At 43.0% G+C, this 21,083-nt stretch overlaps 1 protein-coding gene across 3 annotated transcripts in view; it reads left to right on the top strand.

The window, feature by feature from the left end:
- The first annotated feature begins 3,379 nt into the window (after window positions 1-3,379).
- The window catches only part of RCC1L (RCC1 like), a 50,929-nt gene continuing 33,225 nt past the window's right edge, over window positions 3,380-21,083 (top strand). The window contains exons 1-5 of one of the 3 annotated variants that reach the window (XM_088445906.1): window positions 3,380-3,583; window positions 6,157-6,449; window positions 8,348-8,477; window positions 9,127-9,255; window positions 14,099-14,165. In XM_088445906.1, coding sequence (XP_088302032.1) covers window positions 3,547-3,583; window positions 6,157-6,449; window positions 8,348-8,477; window positions 9,127-9,255; window positions 14,099-14,165 — 656 coding nt within the window. In that variant the 5' untranslated portion in view covers window positions 3,380-3,546. Of the gene's footprint in view, window positions 3,588-6,156; window positions 6,450-8,347; window positions 8,478-9,126; window positions 9,256-14,098; window positions 14,166-21,083 lie in introns of all 3 variants that reach the window. The other 2 variants (XM_088445908.1, XM_088445909.1) reach the window with 2 other exon arrangements.

A 21,083-nucleotide genomic window follows, 5' to 3' on the forward strand; every position in this document is an offset into this window, starting at 1 on the left:
TTTGGCTCCCTCCTTCCGGGAGGGAGCTGTCGGGCTTACAGGGCTGGGGGCGTGACGCGGCCAAAGGGGGCGGGGCCCAGTACAGGACACAGCGTTGGGGGCGGAGCATGGGGGCGTGACAGTGCGATCGCGTCATCGTGGCTCCGCCCCCTCTTCACAATGCCGTGATTAATGGCATTGTGCAGCTGGGGGTGGAGCCACGATGACGCAATTCAGCGCGAATCGCGTTACCGGCCCCCCTGCTGCCGGGGTTTGTACTTAAAGGCGCGAGGGGGTGCGGACACATCGCCGGGGCCGGGAGGATTGCCTGCCTTCCCGGGAGGTCGGGAGCGGCACTCGATTTTCGGGAGGCTCCCGACCAAATCGAGAGGGTAGGCAAGTATGCGGTAACCTCTTAGGGTAGGTCCCTAACATACTAAGGTTCAAATCCACAGCTCAGGACACCCCCAAACCACCCAGCTGAGCCATCCCAGGGCATCACTCTAATAAGAAAAGTGAAGTGTAAAATAGAATAGATAAGAGCAGCTACTGCTGTATATATAAGAATAGAGATGTGAAAATACATATATAATAAACAAACAATGGAAGTGTTAAAAAGTGCGAAAAAGAAAAAATGTGTTATAATGCGATGCCTTGAAGCAGCCCAACCAAAGCAATCCAGGGGACCCACGCTCCAAAAATCAACCCAAAACTGCACTACAGCATATAAATTTGTAGGACTTACCTAAATTGTGCCACATGTCTCTATTTACCAGGAGCAATCCTGATACTAGTGTACTGTGACACTGTGATCACAGCCACGTCTCATAGGATGTGTGGCCACATGTCTCTATTTACCAGGAGCAATCCTGATACTAGTGTACTGTGACACTGTGATCACAGCCACGTCTCATAGGATGTGTGGCCAAATGTCTCTATTTACCAGGAGCAATCCCGATACTAATGTACTGTGCCACTGTGATCACAGCCACGTCTCATAGGATGCGTGGCCAAATGTCTTACGAGCAATCCTGATACACAGACACACACCAGTGTGCCACCCATATGCATTATCCAATCCTAATAACACTACCTCATCACCCCACACCATAGTGTGTCACCCATATAAAGACCCAAACTTAGTAATGCCACAACCTAATATCACCATATCTAGACCTATTAACCCCCAGTCCTTCCCATACACACACACAAACAAAATGCAGTGTTTCAATACCCATTATCCAAACCTAATAACACTGCCTCACCACTCCCGCCCCAGTGTCATACCCATATACAGATCCAAACCTAGGAACCCCCAACTCAGTGTCACCCATATCCAATCCTAATATCCCTACACACACACACACACACACACACACACACACACACACACACACACCTCAATGTGCCACCCATATCCATCATCCAATCATAATAACCTGACCTTACTGCCCCCACCACACCAGTATGCCAGAGCCACAACTAGACTTTGTATGGGACAAATCTGATTTATCCCATACAACGATGAAGGGGCACCAGTCCCTTTGTTATCCAGGTGTCACTGCTAAATCATACATGCCTACTTTCCCGGAATTCACGGGAGGCTCACGATTTTTCGGGTAACCCCCCACACCCCCGGAAGGGTAGGCACTTCTCCCACATTCTGCTCACTTCCTAGTGAATGAGGAGACTTTTAGGGGCAATTGGCATGTCCGGGCATTGAGGGCGGGACCTAATGACACGATTATGAGAATTGCGCCATTTAGCTCCACCTCCTAATTAACATATGCAAAGCCGTGGTGAATTCCCGTGAAGGGGCGGTGCTTAATGACGCGATTATGACCGGCCCAGCCCCCAACTCCGCCCACCTGCTTCTCCTCCTCGGGCCTCTCCCAGGGAGGAGAAATTCAAAGTTGGCAAGTATGTGCAACTTTAGAAAGAGTATAAAATACTGACTGGGCTACTACTGCTGCTGTGTGCATGCTGCTGCTGGGGGTGGTGGCTGACAGAGTGAAAGACACTCTGGTCAGCCAATCAGCAGCAGCACATAGGACAGTCCCGCCCCCAGCTGGGGTGTCTGGCTGCTGGAGCTCTTAGTAAGCAGCAGTGAGCTGTTTCATTAAAGTTTTATTAGTTAATGCATCACATTTTATTTTATTAACAAGTTTGATTTACCACAAAACCTGTTTTAATTCTAAAATTCCTGCATACATCCTTATAATTTTTGCACCATATCTATCTATCTATCTATCTATCTATCTATCTATCTATCTATCTATCTATCTATCTATCTATTGTTTGCCTCCATGAAGATAGGCATAGTATAAGAATTAATTAAAAAGTATATTAGTATAGTATATGTTTGAGTACAGCGTTTGCTTTAAAAAACAGAAACATCGGTAAACATACGTTCTAGAGAACCGATGTTTATATCTAAATAATGTTTTCTATTCAATTTAAAAAACATCGGTACTTCCAATGTTGTCTTTCGATGACCTATCCCTACTGACTCTGACACACTGACTCCGCCCCATCTGCTCAGATGGAGGTGACATCATTAAAGGTCCTTTAGCCCACGTGCGGGGTATAATTTGACACTGGGCCTGATTCAGACCCGCACGTGAGCGCTATGCATGTGCAAGCGGGTCGATGGTGGCCCAGTGCTCATGCGCGCAACGGGCGCATGCGTGAGACCCGGATAGCGATGGGCAAACTGTCGCTCCGGGTCTCGTTCCAAAGGGGGCGTGCTGTCGATGTTGAGTGACAGCACGCCCCCTTTGGTGGGCGGCCCAGGGGTGTGGCTGGCCAGACGGAAGCGTTCCCATGGGAATGCTTTCGGCTCTGTTTGAGCCGAAAGCACTCTTGGGCTTGCGGCCTCGAGACCCTACCACAAGGGTCTCGTCGCAAGCCAGATGGTCGCGATGGTCTCGCGACCATCATCATGGCCACTCGCTATAGCTGTTGGTGGTCACCCACAGCTATGCGAGCGGCCAGGAGGCCGTTCTGCAAAACCAGAGGGCCGGCCCTGATTCAGAGCGAGCGCTCTGTCATAGCGTCCGGCTCTGAAATTCTGAATCAGGGCCTCTGTTCATTCCCCTTTTTATTTTTTTCTTGCCAATGACCAATGAGAAGCAGCGATGTCCGTGACTGCTCTTTTCATTGGTCCTAACGTTCGCACCGCCTTCCTCAATGTCACAGAGTCCTGTCTCCAGTTAGGAATAATTGAATTAAATGACACAAACCAAGGTTAAGGGAGTGAGAGAAAATAATGACGAATCAGTCGAACTAGCAAACAGTCAGGGGAGGGGGCGGGGCTATAATGCACCGGTAACTCGCTAGGTGGCAGTTGCAGCTGTAAAACGAGAGAGTACGCGGCGGCGCATCGTGATTGGCGGAGCTGGGGCCATTAGTTGCTAGTCGGGAGTTGTAGTCTGTATGCCTGTGGGAGGTCAGCAACATGGCTGCGTCCATGCTGGCGACAAGCAGCGTGTACAGTATGGTTCACCGGCACCAGTGCGAAGATGAATGACTGTGTGGGTGTCACAGTATCGCTGCATGTAGCAATACATGTACTGTAAACTCAGGAATATAAATCTGGCATCCTGTAGGTGAGGCATTATTTTGGTCTGTCACATAGTGTTATTAGTACGTATTATCCTGTCATTGCAGAACTTACTAGTGTATGCGAGTCTATAGGCTGTAGTAAGAGAGATAATATTATTCCTGACGTTCCAGTCCAACATCAAACATAGAAATAAATAGTCAAATAATATGTAAGCAGCTGTGGAAGTAAAAATATATCTAATCATTTTTCCTTTTATATAATACCTGTGTTATTTAAATATTTAATAATTATTGTGTAAAGTTGAAGCCATAAAATGATAATCGTGATATTCTCTTCTATTCTCCATATAAACGGGTCAATCTAATTGTCAGCGATGATCTCCGTGGTGCAAGTCATCGCGGCAACAGCTGCACTTTATGGCAGCCCGAGCTTGCACAGAAGTGCTCCAAGCCCCATAGGGAATGATGTTCGTCCATGTAAGATGACGTTTTGTCTCTTTCTGAGTTCCGTTTTTTTGGAGGGAAAAATCCGAACTCCACGTGCAAACTCGAACCTATCCGAGCCTGCACATCCCTAATTTTTAGCAAATAAACAGACTCTCAACGCCAGCAGAGTTACATAAGACCTGACAGCTCACTCACACCAAGCATATCGCACTGTGTGGTGTATTGAGGCTAGATGAGTAAGGACACATCTGTAGTCTTTTTCCGGTATTGATTCTGCTCAGTGTCTCCAGAACTTTTTAACAGTCTACCAAGGGCTGGCTTCTGTAGTGCCCTATCCCTAGAACTAAAGGTGCTCATCCACTTAATGACATGAAAATGACTGTACGATTACGACAGTGTAATTGTGCAGTCGTTTGTCAGTCTGTGATGAGCCTGCACTGAACGAGCAGTCGTTCAGTGTAGACACAATCAATCATCTGCAAACATGCTGAACCTGATGTTATCAGGTTGTCCAGCATGTTTGCCCAATGACAGATGTCTAAATGACCAGTGGGTGCGCGCATCGCTGGTCGTTTTTAGACATTTTTCTTAATGATTTGCAAACTATTTATGAACGATAACTATCATTATAGTTCAATTTAATCGTCTAGCGGATGGGCACCTTAAGGGTTAGTGTATTGTATATCTTTTCCCAAATAACTAGATATAACAACATTTATGAACTAAGAGAACATTATCTTTCACACAGTGGTGGTAAAGGAAAAGGTCCTTTACTGAAAATAGCTTATTTGTTATATAAAATACTGTAAAGGTTTCTATGTATATGATTGTATGTGAAGAATTTCTTTAATTTCATGGCTGGCAACTTAAAAATTCTGAATTCTTAGGCTGGGTACAAACTAGACGATGTGTACCCAGCCTGACCTCTGCAGCGACGTGACCCGGCGGTGGAGCCGGCATCGGCATGTGCATACGCACTTGCCATTGCAGGCAGCGATGAAGCGAAGGCCATGCTGCATTCGGCAGCATAGCCCTTGCTAACGACATCACCCTTCGGCACTGCATGTAGGGCCGACGGAGGATGTGGTTGACAACCCTCGGAAGCGCGCATCGTCAGCGATATAGTGTTTACACACTAGACAATGTGCCTGATATGTCAGGATCATTCCGTTAATGACTTCATTCTGATGTGTACCCAGGATTCGATATGCTGGCCGGGTACACATCACTCAGTGTGTACCCAGCTTAACCCTCCCCCCTAGTGCCTAACCCTCCCCTCATCCCCAATACTTACTGTCGGTGGGATTCTGACTGGAGTCAGGATTCCGGCGCCAGCATACCGACAGCCGGGATAAGCACAGAATCTGTACATGTTTTGTGTTACTTTTAATTGTACCTGTGTAACTCGTACTTGTATTTGTAGCATGTTTTGTTATTCTGCATAGTTTGTGCTCCTGTATTTTATGGTGATTGTTCGATGCTGCAGAATTTGTGGCACCATACAAATAAACAATGGTCATGCTAGTGATTATGCTAGTTTGGTTATTTACCATTGTAAGTAATCCTACAGCTTTAATCAGGGCTGGTCACTTGTAGATTTTTTTTTTTTTTTTTTGTGGTGTAAGCTAAACAAAAATAAGCGATTTGATGCAAGTTGTATGAGCTGAATCTCTTTGAAGCATGTTTAACCGCAATCTTCCTAGGTACACACCTTTTCAATCTGCGGCTGATCGGGTAAAACACTCCTAATCAGCCAAACATTGTCTCCAGTGTCGTTCCCTGTCAGCTGCCTGCAAACAAATATAGCTCAGTGTGTACGGGCTTCTATGGGATCGGGAGGTCAGGCCAAAAATATTAAACTGTACATAAGATGTGACCTCCCGATGCTGACCGTTGCGGAAAGCTTTATAAGCCGTTTCTTGGCTAACAGCATACACACCTATACAATGGTGATCAGGCCGAGGATTGTATAGATGTGTATCCAGTTTTTGTTTGACAAAAATCTTGCATTGCTTTTGGGTTACACTGATTACATGTTGGTCCAATACCTCCCACTACAAATGGCACGCAGGATGAGCTAACATACTTTTGTGTTACTGTTAACATTCTTATTCTGTTTGTCCTGGCCATGACAATTGATTTTTGTAGCTATGTATGTTATTCCAGCCTTAGGGAGAACAATGTGCAGTACAACGTTCCTTGTTGGCCGAAGCTTCAGCAACTTGAAACCCAGATTTGTGAGACACCTGGCAACTCCGGTGGGGAAAAGCAAATCAGGGGATGAACTTACAACCTTTCAGTATGTTGGGAAAACTTCTAAAAGAAAGGACCGTGTTTTTGTGTGGGGATTCTCTTACACTGGAGCATTAGGGATACCCAGCTTTCTAGTACCTGACACAGGGAGAAAAAAGCCAAAACAATTCCAGCTAACTCCATATAGGTTGGATATGGATGAAAAGGTATGCTATACAAACATGTTTGTTCTCCAACAAAAGTAGAATTCATTTTGAGTTGTTTTATCTTGAATTTTTATTCTATGCTCTCTTGTAAGTAACACAGATACACGTGTATATATAAATCTGTTGTGTTGCAGATAATGTGGTGCTACACACACAATAGATTTATATACATATATCTATGTTACTTACAAACTAAGCTACAACTGAGTATAACATTAGATAGCCCTTTTGATTGAAATAATGATACTAATCGCCTTCTGAGAGTCAGGGGAGGTTCCCATACTGAAATTTCTATTAATGGAAGTCATTTCTTAAACCAGTATTATTACATTCCATCATTTATAAATAAAGACTCAGAGAGCATCACTTATACATTCCAGAATAGCATTTATTATATATGAATAAAGCAAATAGAGCATGCACAGCAAATTTTTAAAACTCATATTTATTCCTTTTTCACTTATTCTATGTATACATTTTATTTAGCTGGTTTTAACATTTCTAGTATTAATAATGATTTATGAAAAGTTATGTTTTAGATTATGAGAAATCTTTTCTTGACCTTTTGTGTATTCTAATATATGCTAGTTGTCCGTGGTAGTACCTAGCATTCTCGCTAGGCTGTTTTAGCGGGGCGCTGCGCCCTACCCTCCTTCTGGAGGGCAAAAAGCGCCTTGCCCTCACAGTCTGCGGGTGCCGTCTTCATCTGCTAGTCGCAGTGTCCCGCGGGTGGGTAAATGGGCACCTATTCTCCCTGTCAGCAGCCCGGCGTGTCCATAAGTGCCCCAAGAGTGACGAAAAGTTGACGTGTCTTATAGTCACGCCCCCTTTTCAATGGACACCGCCCCCTTTTCAATGGCCACACCCCTTTTTCGGGTTTGGCGCACGCGTAAGTGCCTTCTCTAGCTCCGCCGCCCTGCCTGCTGCCGGAGCTAGAGTGAAGACTAAGTACCCCCCTATCAATACTGGTCAAAAGAAGATAATACTGATATGTAAGGGGTACTTAATGGTATATTCTGATACAAATCTATATCCTGTGTGATTGGTTACAACAATATCACACACAATCCCCTCCTGTCTCTCTCATCTATAACACCCCCCTCCCATCTGTGTGTCTTTCTCACCTCTGACCCCATCAACCCTTTCACTCAGCCTAGCACCACTACATCATGGGAGAGAAGGGTGGTCCTGATAAGAAGATGCTAGTGTGGTTTCCCTGACATCCGGCGCTGCAGCTGGCATCAAAATCACATCAATGTACAGCGGCAGCATTTATTGCCAGCCACTGGACGCTATAACAAGACCCGCATTTTATCAGTAACAGAACAAATTGGATATAGGGCCTGGTTCAGCTTTGGGAATAGATATAGCAATTAACTGTGCATCTTGGTAAAACCATGCTACACAGCAGGTGGGGCAGATTTAAAATGTGCATAAAAATTTAGATTTGGGAGGAGTGTTTCCAAACTGACATCTAAATTGCAGTGTAAAAATAAAGCTGTCCAGTATTTCTGGGCTACATGCAAACTCAGCCAGTATTTACCCTACATGCAAAAAAAAGTTTGTATTTGCACCCCTTGCATTGCAAAATGGCTTGTCCAGGTCGACCGTTACTTGCTATATCTTACTCTATTCCCAAACCGGAATCAGGCCCATAGTGAACAGATTAGACACAATTTTTAAATATCTAAATATATAAACCAGCATTTCATTTTTAGAATTAAAATGGGAAAATGGGTGTGCTTAAACATAAAAACATTAAAAAAAATGTTTTAAGGAGGAAAGAGATTATTCTGACAGCATTCTGAATAACGATCGCCTAAAGTTGTTTTTATTTTTTTTCTTAAATATAACCGTCCAAGTTACCCTAATCTTATATTCTGTTTGTGATTTTGCAGATCTCATCTGCAGCCTGTGGCTATGGCTTCACACTATTATCTTCCAAGACAAGTGACATCACAAAGGTTTGGGGAATGGGACTAAATAAGGATTCTCAAATTGGATTTCATAGAAGTAGCAGAGATCGAAGTAAGCACTATTCCTGCAAGGGAATACATCATGTCATAAGTTTGCACTGCTACCATTGGATATTTAGGTATATGTATAATGGATGCATTACTGGTGTGATCAAGATAGTATAGCCTATATTAAGAGAGAAAAAGGTGCAAACCATCAGTGTTTTTCCACAGCTGCATTGTATTTGAAATTAGACTATTGTAACCTGTTATACACCTTGTTTACATTGGGCATGAATCAGAGATATATGCTGTACAATAAGTAAGTATTATCACCAAACAAATACTGAAAATGGAGCTTTGAAATTTACTGCCCATATTATCTTATGTAATGACAATCGACCATAAGAAATAAAGTGAGTGGATAGGAAGGGAATACGGAAAATGTTGAATTAATGAAATCCTGCCATTGATGGATGAAATAGCACCACATAACAAGAATAGTGTGAGAGCATGTACCAGAGAAGACAGATGATGCATGTTGCAATATGTGGAAAACCTAAAGGCCAAAAAATATTAATGTAAACTGGTTTTGCAATGGTTAGCCATGTGGTCCAAATTAGGATGAAAAATATAGGAAACCATCCCTTCAGATTAACCTGAAATGTAGATCCAGGATGTGTACAGCTGTTATTTACCTTCTGTCCATCTTTGTTTTGAAGCTAAAGGTTATGAATACATTCTGGAGCCATCACCGGTTCCTCTACCACTGGACAAGCCGCAGGACACACGAGTGTTGCAAGTGTCTTGCGGCAGGGCACACTCCCTTATTTTGACAGATAAAGAAGGAGGTAATTGAGATGATCCTTGGATGTTATTTAACTGTAAACTACAAAAATGTAAAAACCATTGTGTGTTGCATCTTGGGGGAAAAATAGACAAAAACACTTATCTTTATAGATACTGCAACCAAAACATGATTTTTTGCTACCTGTCCCCACCACTGAATAATGTATATGCTACACATAGTTTTATGTTATACCTGGGTTTAGGGTATAAGCAACTTAGGCCCTTATGGAATAGTCTGCAAGTTGGTGAGATTCCACAATCTAGACCAGCGGTGGCCAACCCGCGGCTCTCGAGCCGCATGAGGCTCTTCTGAGCTTCTAATGAAGCTCACGGCTCGGCAGACCCCAATTGTTACTGGCTAAAGAAGCCTCTGATCGCTTCAGAGGCCAGCGTTCCCAGTAATGCAGTGCGCGGGACTCGGGAGCTCTGACATCATGGAGCGGTGCCAGCACAAAGGTAAGTTTCTTCATGGGGGGGGGGGGGTGAGCTAGTGCTGGGAGCACGACTACAAGGAGCATTGCAGGAGGGGAACTGCTACAGGGGGCATTGCTTAATGGGCACAGCTACAGGGGACACTGCAGAAGGGGCAACTACGGGGGGGCATTGCATAATGGGCACAGCTACAGGGGGCATTGCAGAAGGGGCAGCTCCTGGGGGGCATTGCATAATGGACACAGTACAGAGGGCATTGCATAAGGGCCACAACTAATGGGGCATTGCTTAATGAGCCCAGCTACAGGGGGGATTGTAGAAGGGGCACAACTGCAGAGGGCATTGCATAATTGGCACAGCTATAGGGGTCATTGCATAAGGGCCACAACTACAGGGAGCACAGCATAATGGGCACTGGCATTCTCAATGTATTTTATGTGGTTCTGGATTTCACTATGTATTTTATGTGAACATGGCTATTTCAATGTTTTCTATGTTGCTCTGGCTTTTTCTTTCACTTCAACAGTGAAAAATGTATATTGGGAAGATTATGTAAAATGTTTATTTTTAATGTCCTGGGCTCGCCCCCACCATGACTAAAAACGGGGGTGTGACACAAGGTAATGCTCCTGCAAATGTCATACCAAAGGCGTGCGCACAAAAATAGGGCATAGCCTTGTGACGGGCCACTCCCCTTTTTTGCCTGTGTACCGTAGGCACGCTCATGCTATTGAGTACATATATATTTGGGCTCTTTGCCTCCAACTGGTTGGCCACCCCTGATCTAGACAATAGATTTAAGGTGTCAGTAATGTAAAAGAAAAAATTCCAGGCTGTTACATTAGGGCCTTAGTTGGTTTTGTCTGCTGGCTTAGTCAAGTCCACCAGAGCACAGGGGGAATCCCTTGTGTCACTCACGGCCTGTAGCTTTCCTTGCGACAAATCAACTATCTGCCCAGCTCCTGCACATGCTTAGTCTTGCCAAGTTGGAGATAAGTTGCACTCTGCAAAACACATTGCTGTAGGGTCAAGAAGTGAGCATTGGTGTAGTGTCTGATGAGGCTATGAAGTGTGAGTGGGTTTACTGGAATCTCAATAACTGTATGAGAAGTTTATTGGAGCTTAGTAATTAAATATATAATTACAGTGTGGATCATGTTAGACTGTGCATTGACCCATGTTACAATACATACTTTGGCCAAGCATAGATATACCTGACCAGTAGGGTAATACTCCTGACATTTCTGTATCACTTGGTGATATATATACCAGCTAGACCAGTATAGTCACTCGATACAAAATGCAGATGGAAAGGGATAACTGTATGAGAAGTTTATTGGAGCTTAGTAATTAAATATATAATTACAGTGTGGATCATGTTAGACTGTGCATTGCCCCATGTTATAGTCACTCGATACAATATGCAGATGGAAAGGGATAACTGTGAAAGACATTCAAAATTCTTACTGTATATCAAACAAAACTAAATTTTAAGACTAAGGGGTAAATTTACTAAAGTGTGATCTTTTAGAAGTGAAGATGTTGCCCATTTCAACCAATCAGATTCTAGCTATTATCTTTTAGAAAGTGCTAGTTAAATGTCAAGTAGAATCTGATTGGTTGCTATGGGCAACATCTGCACTTCTAAAAACTCTCAGTTTAGTAAAATTACCCCCAAGTCTTAACTGTCTGAGCATATTGTTTATTGCTTGCAAAGGATGGTCATTTTCATGTTAGCAGCATAATATATCCATTCCTGGATAAAAACCGCTGTTATAGCTGGAATGTTTAGCTCCTTTACACGTGTGTGTGTGTGTGTGTGTGTCGGTAAAAGAATAACAAAAATTGTCTTTGTAAAACATTTGTTTGGCCATGGTGAACATTATTTGTAAGCATATGCTCTAATTAATTAACAAAAGTTGATAAAAGGAGTTTTTGTGAATTACTCAAATATATGCCCATGTGAGTGGGGAAGATAAGTACCGTTTAAAGAAACAAACGACTGTTACAGAGAGAGTCTGATTATTTTGAGTGCTACACAAGGATTTCTATAAACAATCCAGACATTCACTGCCGAAAATCAATTAAGGCAGTGGAGGGGAGGCAAAGGAAAACTTTGTAATAATCTGCATCTGCAGCACATAAACTGCTATATTTATTTCCGTATTACTGCAGAAGCTGTCGTTTCTACCATCATAGATCTATGTACATATTGCTTACTTTTGAAATAATCTATATCAATTGGCTGAGAATCATTAGATTAAATATTGCTCGTTCATAATCAATATGTTTCTAATAAATGTAATCATTTGCATTTGAAATACACTATTTTGTATACGCATTTATATGCATTTGAAACACAAGTTTATAACATTGTATTTGCTATACCATAGAAGCTTTTGCTTCTTTCTGCTTATCACTATGTTTATAGCTACCATCACAGAATATCCATATATGTATGTTACTTGGTGTTAAATGATGTATAGGTCTGATTAGTCATTATTGTGTTTTAAATATTTCCAATTGTGTTATCCATGATAGACAATTGGTTACAGTATTGCCGGTCATATCTGGTATATGGTTTAATTTATATTTTATTGGAAATAAAGGGATTTAAGAATAAATTAATTTTTAATTTTATCTGCTGATCCTGCGCTCCTTCCTTTTTTTTTTTTTTAATATATTTTTTCTATGTGTCAGATAAGGAGATCATGAGTAGATTTCCTTTCAGAGAGCTGCAGTCTCAGCTTAAAGTGATTATTCTAGAACAGCGCCAGGTATCTCTTCTTTTTTTTTTCTGTTTTATATTTTCCCAGGACTGTGTACAGGGCAACTTAGAGTGGCACCTTTTAACAGTCAAAATCTTTTAACACAGTCCCTCCTTCAGGTTTGGCTTTCATCATACTCTCCTTCCCAGACACCGTAAGTTGGGGCGACATATCTGGCACATCGTCTAGTGGGTACACACATGCAGGTCCGACAGGTGATGTCGTTAGCGAGGGCCATGCTGCCGAATGGCCCCCGCCGTTGATCCGTCACTGCTGGCATCGGCAAGTGCGTGTGCATTAGCCGATGCCGGGTCCCGTTGCTGAAGATGTCGGGCACACTAAACATCGTCTAGTGTGTACCACGCTTAAGAATGAGGAAACCGAGGAGTGGACACCTGCAGTGCACAGTCCAAAATGAAGGTGGAGTTGCAGAATAGACATCGAGCAGAAAGGAAAAGAATAGTCTACAGGGCAAAACCAGCACAGCAAAACCCTCTCACCACTACCTCCCTGCAGAGGATAGGGTAGATGAGTTGTTGCTAGCTTTGGTCAAGATGTGTAAAAGAAAGCTCCCAGTGCTAGTTTGAGACTGCCACCATGAAAGGCAGCCCCCACTTGACCGCCCCCCGGCCAGTGAATCTAGCCCCCATCTCCAGGTGTATTGGGGGAACACTTACCTTGAAATTGCACTTCCGGTGTTCTGGTGATGGTCCCTTCCCAATGACGCTGGGCGAATGGGGATTCTGGTCACTACTAGTGGCAGCAGTGACAGGATGTTCCATGAAGGCCAGACCACAGTGGGAATGAGCAGGGGACAGGTGGAGGCATTCATCATGATGCCGCCTTCGAGAAATGACCCAGATGTGGCTGAGGGATGCCAGTTAAAGTAGTAAAAATAATTTAAAATAAAAAATAAAATAAAATACAGTGTGAACTAAAAAATAAAGCTCCTGCCATAGACAGCCATAAAACAAGCGCCCAACTGTGGTGGGAACTTTGGAAGGTTCATGTTAGTCTTCTGAGGAGAGCTTTTGAAAGTGTTCAAGCTCCTGTCCCTGCATTCACATTCCAGAGTTCTAGTTTTCCCCATGGATGAAAGAGAAATATAAAAAATGTTCACTGAATAACAATAACCGTATACATTCAGAAAATGTCAGCGTTTTTTTTTTTATTACAGATTTTCAGGGAATATTAGAAACAGTGTGGTGGTTTTTTTTTTTTCTCCTAATAAATTTGAAGAAAACATTAACATATACATTTTAGCAAACTTATTAGACATGTTGATTCTCATCTGTCATATTACATCTGTGTTTTTATGATGGAAAGCTAATATACACTAATAAGCCATTGCCATTCCCTTGCATCATGTCTAGATAGGTTAGAACAGTCTAATTATCTTGTTATATCCTTCCCATTTAATTGCAATAATGTACCTCGTGCTACAGTATATATGCAAATAGAGATGTGTAATAACCTACAGAATTATGAAATTATGGATTTTAGTCTGATCCACAAACTTAACAGTTTTTTTTTATTTATTTATTTTTTACCTAGAAATGTAACTGGCAGAATTGTAACGAACATTTTGAAGCTTTGAACCATATCAAATCAAAATGCCAAGATTTAATATAAATTATTGTTTCAGTTTTCAGCATTGGGAACAATTCATATGGACAGTGTGCAAGACAGGTTATCGAAGGAGAGATTTACAGGTAATAAATATTAAGCGGATGACCTTGGTTTTCAATATTAATAGTTCTCTAAAAATGGGAAAGTGATTTATGAGGTTTTGGTATGTATTTGTATTTGTTTAACCCCCTCCTAGAAACCAGTTTTGGCCACTTGATATAATTTTTTTTTTTTGTAGGATTAATCTAAAAACTAACAACAATCTTACAACCAGGGGCGTATTTATAGTGGGCTCCTGGGTCCAGGGGGGGGCCCGCACCCATAAAACGTACCTTTCCGGAGTCCCACATCGGCTCCGGTGTATGCGCTTGTAAAAACGGCTGGAAAATGCCCGCCGCGGCCATTTTCCCGTTGTTTGCGCATGCGTAGTACAGGGAAAATGGTCGCCGCGGCCATTTCCCCCGGTGACCTGTGCATGTGCTATAGACTCTGGGCACACTCTAGTGCCCAGAGTCTATAAGTGCGGCGCTGGCTGCTCAGTCCGCAGCCGGACGGAGAGGAGGGGGCCCGTGTCGGAGACTGCACGCAGGCCCCCTCCTCTCTAGAAACGCCCCTGCTAACAACTCAACAGTCTTTAGATGTTAAAGGGTTTCTTTATACCAAGGACTGTGTTCTTGGTGATGTAATGTCGCTACGCATGTCCCGAGATTTACAGTACAACAACATCGCACATTTTCCAGCTCATTATGGCGTTCTGGTGGCACTTTGCAGACATCACCTGCATTTTAATTGCCCCCTAAAAGTGTTTTGTGTGTGTGGCAGGCATCTTGTTTTAAATATTTACTTAGCTGTGTCCACTTTCTGTGTCTCCCACCAGGCTTGTATTAGTACCTTCCTGAGTTTGAATGCCATCTGGCAGAATGTTGCTTAGGTATAAGAATGCACTTAGAACTTTTGGGGGTGTCCTACTAAATCACATCTGGTGGGTGCTTGGCCAGGTCGAGCGGCCCAACATATAGTCCGTGTTAAGAACCATTCACTTGAGGTAAAAGGATATAAAAAGAAATGTAGTGGGTGCGGGTCACAGCTGATTATATTAAAACACACCTCCACATAATGTATTTTTTAGACTTCAGAAATCTTAAACATATGGACATGAGTAATTCTGAAAAAAATATATCTAAATTGTGTTCAAGATGTTTATTTTCATTTTGTTTTCTTTCTTTTGTTTTTCTTGCACTGATTTCCAAATTAAAAAAATGGATGTCACTGTCTCCATCAGCGGCGTTCCTTCCAGCAGTTTCCTTATTTCAAATGGCACCAGGCAGGGCTGCCCTTTGTCCCCCTGATCTTTGCCCTAGTGATAGAACCTTTGGTCTCCCTCATCCGACTGAACCCTAGCATTCATGGAGTGCAGGTTGGGAATAGATCTTCCACAATCGGCCTTTTTGCCGACGACATTTTACTTACCCTCACCCAACCCCGAATATCTTTACCCAACCTTTACAATTTATTAGACCGCTATGGTGTGCTCTCAGGATATAAAATCAATTTTTCTAAATCTGAGATGCTCCTTCATATCCCCCACCAAGATTCTGAGGCCCTTAAATCCTCCTACAACTTCAAATGCAAACATAGAAAAATCAAATACCTTGAGGTCTTCCTGACATCCCGTTATGATCTATTATATCAGGAAACTTTTCCACAGCTTTTTACGAAACTACAAGCGGATCTGACTTCCTGGAAACAGATTATACTCTCGTGGCTGGGCAGGATCATCAGAGTCAAAATGAATATTCTCCCTCAATGGCTCTACCTTTTCCAGGCCAACTCAGTGGGAGTTCCCCTTATCCTCCTTCAAAATCTTCATAAATCTATCAACCGTTTTATTTGGAATGGCAAACCCCCTCGGCTATCTTCGACAATCCTTAAAAAAAAAAAAAAAAAAAAACTTTTTCCAAGGGAGGTAGAGGTCTCCCGGATTTTAAGCTCTACTGCCTGGCTTCACACTTTTCCCAAATGGTTTCCTCCTACTCCCCCCACGGAATGTCCTCCTGGCTTGATATTGAATCCAGCTATATCAATTCCCCAGACCTATACTCCCTATGGGGCCTACAAAAGAAACACTGTCCTCCTCCCTCTAACCTTCCTCCAACACTTAAATTCCTTTTACACATATAGGTTTTATACTCTCTTAAATTTGCCATTACCACCCCCATATGGTGTAACCCCAATTTCCCCCCAGGTTTGCATACGGCCCGCACGAAGTCGTGGATAAAAGCGTCCCTTAAATTTCCTGCTGATTTTAGCTCACAGGGGCTCTAGCTTTCTCTATCAGACCTACAAGTGCAATGTCCAACCCAATCCCTTTGAATATTTCCAAATACAACACTTTTTAGGCTCCTTACCACAGGCCCCACTTCTCCGCGACCTCACTCCTTTTGAACGACTCTGTAAACATTGCCCCATGTCTAATGGGATGATTTCTGAAATATACACTATTCTCCTCGATGCTGCTCTCCCTACTAATAATCCCCGTGAATCCTCCTGGGAAATGGATCTTGGCCCTCCACCTGACAACGAGGCTTGGGACGAAATGAGACTGGTAATTGCTAAAACCTCCTATCTCTACTCGCCTTAAAGAAACTTCTTACAAAGTATATTACTGCTGGTACTATACTCCAGTATGGCTCTCCCATATGTTTCCCTCTGCTTCACCCCTCTGTTGGAGAAAATGTGGCCTTCGCGGTACCCTCACCCATATCTGGTGGACCTGTCCGACCCTTGAACCTTTCTGGACCTTGGTTCATGCTCTTCTGAACACTGTCTTTGGGACCCCGATTCCGAATGACCCATGGACCTTCCTTTTAAGTTACCCCCCTCCCAATCTTTGTAACCGCTCTCTGTTAAATTGTTATCCCACATTTTAGTTGCTGCTAGAAGTTTGATTGCTCGTAACTGGAAAAACCCTCTTCCACCAATCCTCTCTGCCCTAAAGTCACAAATCTGGCTATATGTTTTCTCAGGTTTGGGCTCCGTGGCTCTCGTACGAAGGCACTTTGCCACCTCTGCTCTCCACACTCACTACCCATGTGTGATCAGTGCACGGTGGCTGAGTCTGTTCCCCCCCCCCCCCCCCATCTCGACCCCTCTGTGACAAACCCCCTAATTAACTAACTGTTCTCCAAGCAGCACGCTTTTCTTCCTTCTAATGTTTCCTGTCCACCACCTGGTATTCTCTATGGTACCTTGCTTCCCTTGGTAGCCCTGTTTCCTCCCCCCCCCTCTACTGACCCCTTTATATGCTTATTACCAATTATTTTATTTAAAAAAAAAACTGCTCATTTGTAATGTTTATTATGTCTTTCCATGTTTTTTTTCTGTGAGCTTTGTAAATAAAGAATTTAATAAAAATAAATAATAAAAAAAAGGATGTCTAGGAAACATCAGCACGTTGTGATTTTAAAAGACTGAACAAGAATATAAAAAATGCACTGGATAGATAGCTCTGCCCATTAATTGCATTTTTGTTGTTGCTACTCAAAACTGTGTATCCCTTTCCCTGCCCGTTACACCTCTAACTTCTTAATGGTGTACATCGCTTGGAGCTATGATGCATGGGAGATCGTTGCGTAATTGGGGAGATCGTCTCCCGCACAGGGAGAGGTGACTGCTCCCAGTCTCCCTGGTCCCACTGTAGCCCAGCATACAGCAGCTTGTGCTGGCCTGCTGACTGTTAAGGAGGAAGGCGGCGTTGGACCCGGGCCTCTCCAACTGGCCCTGGTAATTACCCCCACTCTTGGCGGCCCTGCTTATCTTGGACATTTCTTTTCAGGAGCTCAGCAGGCTCCTAAGAAAAAATTCCCAGAGAACTATCTGTTTTCAGGCAGGAGCAGGCATTAACACAGAGGATCCATGTACTTATCACGGATGTGTATTCGCATAAAAACATTTTTTTTCAGACCTATAAGATGGGATCTAATTGAATCACCTGAAGGTAATTAGAGCATTAAATTTCCATTTTATTTGCCCCCAAAAATTATCAGGTGTAATCGAATTCACCCCATAGTGTCAGGGATGGGGAAACCACAGGTCCGGGGGCCGTATAAGGCCCCCACAATCATTTGGTCTGGCCCTCTGAGCTTTTTTCTGCTAGCTTCATCTGGATAGCAGGGTGCCTAGAATGGCACCCTGCAGCCAGAAACTATGCAGCAGTGCCGCCTAAGGATGCTTCAGACAGTCACACCGCTGCCCTTACAGCTCCCCGGAGCATCCTCAGGATACTCCGGGCATTGCAGTAATCATCTGTGATTGTTGCCCCGCCCCTGTGTGACATCACATGGAGGGGGCGTGGCCTGCACCAGGCTGCGATTAATGTTCTATATATCAAAATGGCCCTCGGCAGAAAAAAGGTTCCCAACCCCTGGTTTAAGTATATGAAACTTTTGTTATTGTAACTCTAATTTCCACAATTCACTGTTTTAAATTGCGTATTTATGCTGGATACACACTGACAGATATATCGCCAGTTCCATTGCCAGTTCCATTGAACAAGCAATATATCTAGAGTGCATTGGCGGGTGTGTACAGACGATATGTCTGTGACCAACTAGATCAGAACCTCTATACACACCTTCCTATACCTTCTAATATCCTGCCTATACCTTCTAAGGATAACGCTAATTTGCGTACGCAGCCATACAGTAAATAAAGACTTAGACCCGGAATCTGTGGTTCCAAAGTACAAGTATTATTCAAGTAAAAGTTCATACAGTTACACGCAATTGATCCAGACACAATTTAGGCGCAAAAGGAATTATACAGACCCAAGTACAGTATACATACGCAGCGCTTCCGGTACCAGGTGCTAGGCATCAGCAAGAAACCCCTCGTCTATCAGCATTCGGCACGAAGATTAAAAGCCAGTGTTGGAGTACACATATTTATACCCCCAGGAATAGGTAAAACAATAGAGACGTTTGTTGCTGATGCTATTGGTTCCCAAGGGGGGATCCATCTGTTACGGAGCATTTAACAGCTGGTTCAAATAGACTCTCCCTGCCTCTAACAGCTGGGGGTCTCTCCCTTCCCGCCTCCTGTAACATCCTAACGGTTAATAAATTTTGTTGCTTGAAGTCTCTGCGATCCATAACTCGAGAATGCATGATGCGATCTCCACACCGATTACACCGGCGGAATACTGTGGAAAGAGTACGCATCAGTAGAAAACCAAACACTGCTTTCTTAGCATGTATAAAACCTTAGTTACCAAATATCTTTATTTCACATCATTTATATTAACCGAACAAACTTAAATCTTATATCTTAAAGCTAATGGAACCTTGTAAGTGAATATGTAATGTGTGAGTGTACGGGGTTTGATATGAAGACGCTAGTTAACTTGGTGCGGATGCGAGCGCATTTAGCTACTAAACGGTGTTTTCATTCGGGGTCTTGTGCATTCGCTAATATGCGACTAGTTAACAGCGCTATTATGCGTATTATCGTGTATATGAGAAATGATGGGAGATGCAATCGCATGGTGTTATTAGTATTATCGCCACATGTACTAAAATGTGAGTTTATCTAAAATGGCGCTTAGCCGCCATTCACAAAATGGCGTCTTGCGATCTCATTTTCAAGATGGCGTCTTGCGGCCAGTCGCAAGATGACATCGCCGCGATTCAATTTTAAACTGAACTTGTCTCAGCCAATTACTCAGCTTCGACACAACGTAGCTCAGATATACCGTATTGCATCTGCCCTGCAACACAGACTGTCAATATATCTTGCAGATATAACAGCACGTCTGGCTGTGTGTACAGGCCAACTCCCGTACACTTGCTGCAGGGTCCCGCCAGTGACTGACATCTCCTTGGCGGGCAAATTGAAATGCCCATCTAGTTGTGATATCAGGGCAGACACATCGGCCGAACGATTGGTAAGTGTGTATGCACTCAACAATTATTCGGTCATCAGGTCGGCCTGGTGTGTACCCAGCTTTAGATGTCATTGTTGGATCAAAAGAAACGGTATGATCAGGAATGGGGAGAACTAGCAGGATCTTGTAAATATATTACTTTATTTTCTGACTGTTTTTAACTAAAGTAAATATTACATTGGTTAGATGTTTTGGCTACATGTAGGTGTTATTGTCCAGAAATTGCCACATATTTATTTTTTTCCTTTGTAAATCTTTAAATCTCAATATATTAGTCTATAATATATGAATATATAACACTAGGGGCCATATTCAATTAGAGGTGAATATTCCTTTATCGCCGATGACTTAATTTTCGCCAGTTTGACTTATACCCCTATTCAATTTCAAAGACTTTTCACTGGTGCGAAAAGTCTTTGTAAAAAAAAACGGGGATAAGTTTTCACCACTGCAGGGGTGGCGATAAAAAGTGCACAATTGGGCTTTTGGGGTGCAGAATAAAAAAAAAAGACTGCAGCCTTTGAAATGTCCCCTTAAAGTAATCTGTGTCAAAAAAAAAAAAATTAGCATAGGACACCCCAAAGAAAGTGGTTTCATTGAGGGATAAACCTAAAAACTAGCGAAATTGACTCAGGAGGGGGTCCCCAAGTATGCGGCAGGTGTTTTCTAGATTGGGGGTGGTTGCGGCAGGTGGATTTTTGAAGAATTTAAAATAAAAAATCACTTTAGGGACTTAAAAATATGCTTGCTGGGTGCCCCAAATTTAATGGGACTAGTAATTAAAAAAAAAAAAAAAAAAAAGAAGCTAAGTGCTATTCTTCACCACTTCTTCAAAGCCGCATTTATGCACCTGCCGCAGGTGTTTAAAAACCCCAATTACCTTCAGCAGGACAAATCGAGGGTACCCATAGTGATCCCCATGTCAGACCATCTTCTAGGGGGTGACAGGCTGATTTCCCCCAAAGTTACAGGACTTTTCGATACTTACCTTTCCACCGGGTCCTGTTTTCGCTGATTAATAATTGAATACAGGCATAAGCAGGCACGCGCCTGATACTTT

Source organism: Taudactylus pleione, unplaced genomic scaffold (genome assembly GCF_031769625.1).
Source record: "Taudactylus pleione unplaced genomic scaffold, aTauple2 ptg000391l, whole genome shotgun sequence".
Classification (NCBI taxonomy): Eukaryota; Metazoa; Chordata; class Amphibia; order Anura; family Myobatrachidae; genus Taudactylus; species Taudactylus pleione.